Genomic DNA, 9,694 nt, shown 5'->3' with positions numbered 1-9,694 from the left:
CCTCTCCTCTCCTCTCCTCTCCTCTCCTCTCCTCTCCTCTCCTCTCCTCTCCTCTCCTCTCCTCCTCTCCTCTCCTTCCCTTCTCCTCTCCTCTCCTTTCCTCTTCTCTCCTCTCCCTCAATGCATAAAACAATTCCCACCGGGATTTGAACCTTGTTCTCCTGCGTGTGAGGCAGGTGTCTATACCACTCGCCCATGACCCCGCCTGGGGGCGTGGCCTTTTTGTTGTGCTATAACATATACACCCATAAACCAAGCCAGCCTCACCCATATAAAGATGTTTTCAGCTCTCAACTGTCAGATGCCAAGCTTCATATCACCTGATCTTCTTTGACAAGAGCCTTTTAACGTCGACTCTCAATCTGTTGAAAGGTAAGAATAAAATCATTTATCTAATATGAGGAAAACAATGTCCTTTGGATCCATCCAAGTAAGGACACTGAATGTATATTGTGATTTGTAGTCGGAATTATATTGTTGGAAGTTTTACTGTAAATAAATAAATAAATAAATACATACATACATACATACATACATACATACATACATACATACATACATACATACATACATACATACATAAATAAATAAATAAAAATGAATAAATGAATAAATGAATAAAACTTCACAACTGTTCCTGAACCAAAATTTGTTAAATAAATGTATTGGTTTTGTTGTCATTGGTTCTTGTGTTCAGGATGAAGTGTGCCGTGGCCTTGGCTGTGCTGATGATGCTCGTCCTCATGGTTGATGGGGAAGGTGAGTACATTTCAGTTTTGGAACATATATGACTATCTAAAGTGTATACAGTGAAATGTAAAGCTATAGAAAGATGAAGTTATGTATTAAGCGGATTACATATAAAGTGGAGTGCCTTCTATATCGTCCAACAACTTAGCTTTTGTTTACTTGCATGAATTCATCTAGTCTAAATGTTGTATCCAATGTTTAATTTAGTCCTGGCAGCAGTCTGATTATGTTATAAAGTATTGTATTGCATGTCAAACACACCCTTTAAGAAAACATGCAAAATGCACAGAGAGCTTATTTCAAACATATAATAAAAAAATTAAAATGCAGGAATCAGAACAATGTTATAATACTGATTGATTTGCTGTGATATCATGTGTTGATATTTTTTTATATCTTTGTTCAATTTAGATGGTAAACAACCAGTTCCTTTGCCACCCCGTGGTGGAGCAGTTGCTCGACCCGGCAGGTACCCTCCCTGTGGGTGCTACGGGGGGTACCCTCCCTGTGGGGGCTACGGGGGGTACCCTCCCTGTGGGGGCTATGGGGGGTACCCTCCCTGTGGGGGCTATGGGGGGTACCCTCCCTGTGGGGGCTATGGGGGGTACCTTCCCTGTGGCTATGGGAGCTACCGAGCCCCTCTAGCTCCCTCTCCTGGCCCTGGTCCTTCTCCTGGCCCTGGTCCTATGCCTCGCCCTGGTCCTTCTCATACATCCCACGACAACCATGGCCAGATAGGAATCCAGCAGTAAGTTTCTTCCCAAACTCAACTACTGTCACATTATGATGGCAGTGACTAGTAGTCTTTGAAGTAATACATCAACCTAACCTGAGTGTGATTCCTTTCATTCTCCACCAGGAATGGAGCCGGATCCCAAGATCTTAACATCAATGGCGGCCTGAATATGAGCTAAATCTTTCAGGGTGCATCTAAAGGAGCCACTCTGATGTTGCTTTGTGATAAACAGAGTAGAATTGGACTAAAGCTTCTTATGCTGCACTGCCACTAGTCTAATGTTTCCATGACTCACTGGAGTCATGTTTTCATCTCAATCAACATATGCCCTGCACTGCCCTGATGAATAAATCTGCATTATGAAAAGTCAACACAACTCTCCTTTGTGTTATTATTAAAGTCAATAAATTACTGTAATTTGATCTCAAGATGGTGATCAACATTGTTATTCAATTTGTCTATGAAAATGCTCTGTTAGTGTGTATAAGGTGACGAGACGTCCCCGATTTCCGGGGACAGTCCCCGTTTTTGGTGACCTGTCCCTGGCTGGAGCTGTCCCCAACAATGTCCCAGATTTTCTACTCCTTGTCCATGGCCGACATGCCTGATTTCAGAGGCTGTAGCGGGCTAATTTTTTAAAGCTATAATGAAGATACTTACAGTATATCTTATGAAACTACAAGACTTAAGGCATCCATTGGTCCCAACCATGTCATGCCAGAGATGTTACTCATTTAGTGCAATCTCCAAATGTCAAAAGTTCAAGTTGATATCAAATCTCATTCCTCAAGGTTTTGGTGTCTTAATGTGGTATTTTGGAGGGATATCAGTCGGCCTGCCCTGAACCATAGTTCATTACAGTACCATGGTCAAAATACATGAAACCAGATTTTTTGTTTTTGTTTAATAGATAATATTGGATATTTTAATGATATATTGACTGCAGAACTGGGAATGTCCCTCATTTTCATTTCAGAAATCTGGTCACCTATCATAATTACTTAATTATTACCTGTCCATGAGTTACTCTTTTCGTGTACCCTATTGTAAAGTCAAGCATCATAGTTCAGTGTTATTATTAAAGTGAATAAATGACTGTAATTTGATCTCAAGATGATGATCAACATTGTTATTCAATTTGTCTATGAAAATGCTCTGTTAGTGTGTATAAGGTGACGAGACGTCCCCGATTTCCGGGGACAGTCCCCGTTTTTGGTGACCTGTCCCTGGCTGGAGCTGTCCCCAACAATGTCACCGATTTTCTACTCCTCGTCCACGGCCGACATGACTGTTTTCAGAGGCTGTAGCGGGCTCATTTTTAAAGCTATAATGAAGATACTTAATTATTAATTATTAATTATTACTTAATTATTACCTGTCTATGAGGTACTCTTTTTGTGTACCCTAGTGTAAAGTGAAGCATCATACTGAGTACTCATACTGAGTAGTTCATGTAGTAGTCAGTAGTTCACTATGTCTGTGTATTGAGCAAATCAATGACTGGATGTGTCAAAATGTCCTCCAACTGAACAAAGACAAATTGTCTTTGGTGCTAAGGAAGAAAGACTGAAAATTGGTGCACATCTTGATTCCCTTTCTTTGAAGCCTAAAACCCAAGTCAGAAATATTGGTATATTGACTCAGATCTAAATTTTAACTCCCACATGAAGTCTATAACAAAGTCGGCCTACTATCATCTTAAAAATATAGCAAGAATTAGAGGATAGATGCTGGGCTCTATCGTTGCATCGGCCTATAAGCTGCACCCAGCGCCCGGCGCAGCGCAGATTACTGGGCGTGGACCAGCCCACTCGATATTTTGGTGTCGGCGCTACAGGCGGCCTTAAGCATTATAACCACGCCTTTTAAGCGTAAAAAAAATGCACAATCTGGTCATTGGAGAAGTGCAGTAAACAAATCACAAGCTTCCCTTTTAAGCTCCAATTCCACGGAGCGATCCAGTCCAGTCAGAAAAGCCAAGCGCTCGAGCTCCCCCCCTCCCTTTCATCTCCGTCTGTCTGTCTCCATATATAGGCTATTATTCCATATTGTTATGCTTCTCAAACCAATCTAACTGCAGTTTAAATACTGCAAGCATGTAAATACGCTACACTATAGCAAGATCAAAGTGAAAAGAATGTTCTAAACGCATTGGCTAGAAAGAAATAGCCTATCCCTATGTCATGATGAGATTAGATTGGTGAAAGTTTGTCCAGAATGATATCGTTTTCTCTCCCCTGCTGCACAGGTAGGATGATGCAAATAAATATAGCCTACATTATAAAGTCATTGCAGAAATGTGTTTTTATTGTAAAACTAAATGTGAAGTAATTAAGCCAAGTCTCATTGTAGCGGAGCGGACATCACAGTGGAACCATGTTACGGCTGTCTCTCATCTAAACGTTATATCACGTTATATTTGCGAGGGATATATATAATATACCCCCGGAAAGACATATATGTTTCACATAGGGTTGTCTTTTGATTTTGCCATTTTATTTTGTCCAATATTGAAATGTTCCACAATTTCATGTTGTGTTAAGAGAAACATAATTTCGATCTACCACTTACCCTATTTAAGCTGATTTCGTTGCTATTTCTTGTCAAACGGATTCGCCTCAATGCATACTGGGAGATTTCACATGTGTGGCTTTGTGCCTGTCTGCTGTCTGATGCGCGAGAGAGAGGAGGGGACAGAGGGGGACAGAGAGTGAGATGGCAGAGGAGAGCTCCGCGCAACCGGCGCACTGAATAGGCCTGGTTTTGAAAAGCGCTAAGCGCTAAATTAACGCCAGGGCGGAAGATATCGTTAGGTCGGTATTTAAGGCCGAAACGGCCATTCTGGCCTATTCTGGCACTGCGCCACGCCTCTTTGGCGTAAAGCACATTTCAGGGCCTAAAACCATGTTGCTATCTTCCCGAGGCAGGCGCAAGGCACATTTTTTTTGCGTTTAACTTAAGTTTTTGCGCCTAAGGCCTGTGCCAAGATAGGGCCCTACATGTCCAAACAAGACCTAGATACAGTAAACTAACCCATGCTTTAATTTCTAGCACTGTAGGTTAGACTAAATATTAATGTAATAGTCTTTTCTCAGGCCTTACCAAAAAAGCACAGGCAGCTACAGCTAATTCAGATTGCTGCTGCCAGAGTTCTAACAAAGACTAAGAAGGCTGGACATATTTCTCCAGTTCTGAAGTCTCTGTGTCATAATGTAATTGACTTCAATATACTGTTACCTGTTGATTAAAACACAAATTAAGATTATAACACACTGTAATGGTTTTAAAAAAATTACCACCTGGCAGCATTCCACGTAACACTAAGATATGTTAAGTTAACGTGACTCATAGTTTTAGATTTGTAACAACTTGAGTGAAGTAGACTTTACTCAGATATTTTGGATGCATCCAGTTTCCTCAAGATTTTAAAGTAAAGTCTACTTGTTAGAATTTACAGCACAGTTTGAGAACCACTGCGCTAAAGACTTTTATGTTCAGCTCTGCCTTTAATTGACTTGTCTGCACCATAATATTTTAGATATTTTCCTTTAGATGTGATTAGAAACTGGTCAAACTGAAGATGTGATTTTAGCTCTTGCATTTTATACCTGTCATAGTCTATTTTAATTTCCTCCTTTGCAATCTTAACAACATTTCTATCCCCCAGAGCTCTTAAAAATAAATGTTGAACTGCATGACCTTTTGGATCTTGTATTCTACCTTGTAACTCTCTTTTCTTTCCATTTTATGTAAAGCACTTTGAATTGCCTCTATGTATGAAATGTGCTATACAAATAAACTTGTCTTGCCTTGCTTATTGCAAAACACTTTTCCAAAACGTTGAAAGTTTCACAACCTTGTTATCTTGAATGACTCACTAATATGGCATCACAACCTACTGCTAAAACGGATACATTGCACATGCATCTCTGGCGAGAAGAAGCATATCAATCAAATCACATAGTCACAGTGATGGTGGCAGGATGACAACCCATATTGGTGACAGTCTGAGACCTCACGGCCTACAATCAACATCACACTTTTAAAGTCTTAAGACGTTTAAAATGAGCCTTTTCTCACTTCTCTGTCATTTGGCTATTCTAGGAAGTATCCAGCTGCAACAAAGAATATAGGATTGCTACATTTATTGTGAGAGTGCTACTGTATGACTAACTCCTTAATTGCTGCAAGCAATGCTGGTGATCTACTAGTTAAGCATAATTCTACTTTTGAATAACAGTATTTGTTGCACTCAACACTCATTGCAAGTACCTCATTATGCCAATTTAAAATACATTTAAAATATAGTAGATCTATATCGTTACATAAATACATACTTCAGCATGCGCTGGGACGCGTCATCAGTGATGTTGACTGGGGTCGTAAGGTGTTTCGGGTCTGTCACACATCATACACCCTCGCCCAGTAGACCCAGCCGAGGCCGATTAAGACCCCGACCCGCATCCCAGAAGCAGCCGCACACGGATCAGCCCTCCTACTCTGTCTGCAACGTTGCCCGCGGAAGGGCCGATCACGCCCAATCCGCTGCAATAGAGCTAGTGCTACACCGCAGCATTGCGAGACCCTTCGGTGCATGGAGGCTCTAAGGTGCTATGGGTTGTCTCCCAGCCACTCACCTCCTTCGTCTCACCAGGCCCTCCCGGGGCAAAGGCATCCAGAGGCAGAGAGGATGCCTCAAGAAGGATGGAGTTGAGGTTCTTGCAGGAGAAAAGACTGTTCCTCCCTTTGTTCATCTCAGAGGCCCGGGAGCTTGGCGTGGGCTACTTTGCGTTCTCTCAGGATGAAGAGCTACGCAGAAAACAGAGGGACACTCTGGATATGCTCAGAGACCAGGTGAGCAGCTCAGAAATAGATTGGTAAAAAACAGTGAACAGCTTATTGTAAACATGTGCATTTAAACGGTACAGAACAATCACCCTCCTCACTCAGCCCTGCTCAGACCACCCCCCACCCCCCACACCATGGTCTCACATACTCTACATGCATTTGTGTGTGTGCACACAGACACACATGTTTTCAAATTCAGTCTAATAATCAAACTTGATCCATATGTCATTTTTGCATCTTTCGCTATGAACCTCATTTGACTTAGTACATCGTCTTACCAGCTATCGCCCATGTTTCTACTCAACTTACTATAGAAGAGTAGAGTGCACGCACATCCAAGACTATTTCAACAGGTGCTGGAAAAAATACGCGTATAGAAAAAGAAAAGGAAATCCGCACACTGTTTTTTAAGCTCCCACGGTGAGTTTTTTAATTACAAAAAAGCAACGTTTCGACTCACAGGCCTGATGAAGACCCGTGAGTCGAAACGTTGCTTTTTTGTAATTAAAAAACTCACCGTGGGAGCTTAAAAAACAGTGTGCGGATTTCCTTTTCTTTTTCTCTACTCAACTTACTAAACACTTTTTTGGGGGGTTGTGAATGTACATGTACGTAGTGTTTGATGTTTGGTCTACTGCCAAACAGTGCATCTTGTTTGTACGATATGTGAGGTGGTATTCTGCTTCATCCTGCACATAGTGTCATTCCCGTAAGGAAATACTGTCCTGTAATGTGTCTTCACTGGGTCAAATTCCTTGCACACCTGTTGTTTTTGATGAATAAAACATTGTCTTCTGTCCTCTTTCCTGTCCCTCCTGTCCTTCAGAACAACGTGGTAAGAGGGAACTTCTGAAGGAGAAGAAGAAGGCCATGCTGCAGGCCCGACTGGCCAAGGTTAGGCAGAGGAAGCCGAAGAAGAATAAGCTAGATGGCACCGAGGAAGGTTAGAGTCCACCTCCACCCTGCATCAAATGCAATTAGTGACTGTTAACGATTTGTTGATATGGAATTTGACATCTTCCTGTAAAAAGCCTGCTTGTATGGCGCAGTTTAAGTTTTCATGAATGCTAATAATTGTTATTTGTTTCTTCTAGAAGAGGAGAAGGAAGACGAGCAGGAGGATTTGATTGGCCCCTCGCCTCCATCAGAGGAGTCCCCAGAGGATGGTACACGGAAGAAGGTGGAGGTGGAGGTCCAGGAAAGGAAGGATTCCATGCCTGGAGTTCCCCATGTCAGAGAATGGGACAGGGGCAAAGGTAAACCTGATCACTCAAAATTATTGGTATTACAAATATCTATGATAACCAAATGAATCTCCTCACTGCACATGACTAGGGTCAAAGTGGGTTACATCTGGGGCAGGTGGTTCAAATAATTATGTTGGCAGTATAGATTAGGTTTGCCGTAGATACGTTTGCCTGTTGTAAGGTTGTGGTTACTCTCTTGTCCTAGAAACTCGGCCTCCAATCAAGTTTTTCCTACCTGTTTCACTGTTGATGTTCTATGAAAACGTACATGTGCATGTGCTGTATGTATCAACGCACTTCACCGTTTGTTCCAGAGAGCTTACATTGATAAGAACCAAGGCCTAATAGTTTGTTCTACTGCAACATAATAAATGCAGGCGCTGTTGTAAACAAAGCAGAACAGCGTCAGCTCTTGTCTTCAGTAAACGTCTGCGATAAAACAGAAGTGTAGTACTGTTTCCGGTCATATCTTTATTAAAAAAAGCCAAAATATTGCTTATTATCAACAAACCGGCCAACAGATATCAAAGTTGATGGGCGTTATGGAAAGAGCGTGAACTGGTTAAAAGTTATTACCATGGCATTTTGAGCCTGGTAAACACTTAGTTAGCAAATGTAGCTAATGGGATAACAGCTAGCTAACAGCAGAGGGTATTTATTGTAAATATTGCATTTACTGTCTATCATATGTCACTCATCACACCATTATAATGTCTGACGTCACCACCCGTCTTTACCAACAGCTTATTTTTAGGACTTTGAGCCCAAAATGAGGTTATTTGTCAACAAAATACACTGGCGAACACTGTGGCTAATCAGCAGATCAGGGCAAAACCCAGCAACACATGAAATATCTTAAAAATGAAAAAAAAACAAACACTGGAAGGGGGCTTTAAGTACCTTGTCTAAAACGACCTCTTCTTTAACAACACCCTTTTATATTTCTTCCTCCAGACTTTTTGTTTAGCGAGTGGGAAAGTCGGCGTCGGGATGAGCGGGAGTCAGAATTTGCTCCTCCGTCTGCATACTTTGCAAAGAAGAGAAAACCAGGAGAGGAAGAAAGAAAGAAGAGGAGCCAAGCTCTGGAGCAGAATAAAGCCAAAATGCCCTTCAAGTGGTCCAATAGCCCAGGAGGGATCTCTGAAAGCAAGGGAGAACGACCACCCATTCCTCAGCCTAAAAGTGCTCCTTCACCTTCTCAACCTCAGCAAAAACCTCCAACTCCTATGCAGCCCCAGACTAGATTACAGTCACCACCCACCGATGGCCCGTCAGCTCCCGAGTCGAACCCTCAGCCCTCCTCATCAGCAACTGGCCCTCAGTTTGCTAACTCTTTTAACCCCCAATTTCCTCCTCCGTTCTACCCCCAGTTCCCCCCTCCTCCTCCTCCTCCTCCTCCTCCTCTGTATGTTGGTGTACCTCCCCAGTTTCCTCCCCAGTACCCTAACCAGTATATGCCCCATTATCCCCCACAGTATCCACCTCTGCTGCAGAGACAGTCTCAGTCTCAGCAGCCCCCACCACCTGGATGCCCCCCACAAGCCCCTCCTCAGAGTCTGGATGACATGCTGTCCTTCTACAAGAACACAACCTGATCTTAAAATATTTTCAGTTTGCTATGTAGCCAGTTTAATAACAGTTTAAGTGTGAAATACTGCTGCCACAATTTGTTTTCTCTTTTAAGGGGAACTTAATATCTGCTCTGTAGTTTGGGCATTTATTAAAGATTAGAAATTTGGATTGACTTTTCTGGGTCTTTTTTGTCATTACAGTGGAATCCGCTTATAGTTTGATTGATTGATTGATTGATTGATTGATTGATTGATTGATTTATTAAGGTGTCATGCACATTGTTGTGCCCAGCCCACATGGGCTTGCAGCGCACACAGAGAATACAGCAGTAAGAACAATGTATAAAACAATACAATAAAAACGTCACAGCACCAATACATTCAAAACAACATAAGACGCGGAGCAACACATTGCTCAGCCCACAGAAAAAGATCCGTACATCATTCTCCAAACAAAATGTTTTGTCTTTGCTCCCATGCCTGGCAGATCAAGTTTGCAGTGAGAAAGATACCTTTTTTAAAACATAACTCGAGTTTCTCGT

The 9,694-nt window shown here is 42.0% G+C and overlaps 2 protein-coding genes across 2 annotated transcripts; both read left to right on the top strand.

Moving 5' to 3' along the window:
- The first annotated feature begins 262 nt into the window (after window positions 1-262).
- On the top strand, window positions 263-1,998 carry LOC310771116 (uncharacterized protein). Its single transcript, XM_083663783.1, has 4 exons — window positions 263-372; window positions 698-759; window positions 1,162-1,498; window positions 1,610-1,998. Exons 2-4 carry the CDS (start codon window positions 699-701, stop codon window positions 1,662-1,664), a joined length of 453 nt encoding a protein of 150 aa, XP_083519909.1. The 5' UTR covers window positions 263-372; window position 698; the 3' UTR covers window positions 1,665-1,998.
- Window positions 1,999-6,190: 4,192 nt separating this feature from the next.
- On the top strand, window positions 6,191-9,176 carry LOC310771118 (uncharacterized protein; the record flags this gene model as incomplete). Its single annotated transcript, XM_083663785.1, has 4 exons — window positions 6,191-6,340; window positions 7,154-7,277; window positions 7,429-7,590; window positions 8,536-9,176. The coding sequence occupies 4 exons, from the start codon at window positions 6,191-6,193 to the stop codon at window positions 9,174-9,176; spliced, it is 1,077 nt and encodes a 358-aa protein (XP_083519911.1).
- Between the last annotated feature and the right edge of the window lie 518 nt (window positions 9,177-9,694).

The sequence above is a fragment of the Poromitra crassiceps genome, assembly GCF_964638095.1.
Source record: "Poromitra crassiceps genome assembly, contig: HAP1_SCAFFOLD_365, whole genome shotgun sequence".
Taxonomy (NCBI): Eukaryota; Metazoa; Chordata; class Actinopteri; order Beryciformes; family Melamphaidae; genus Poromitra; species Poromitra crassiceps.
This window is presented reverse-complemented; position numbering and strand designations above follow the sequence as displayed.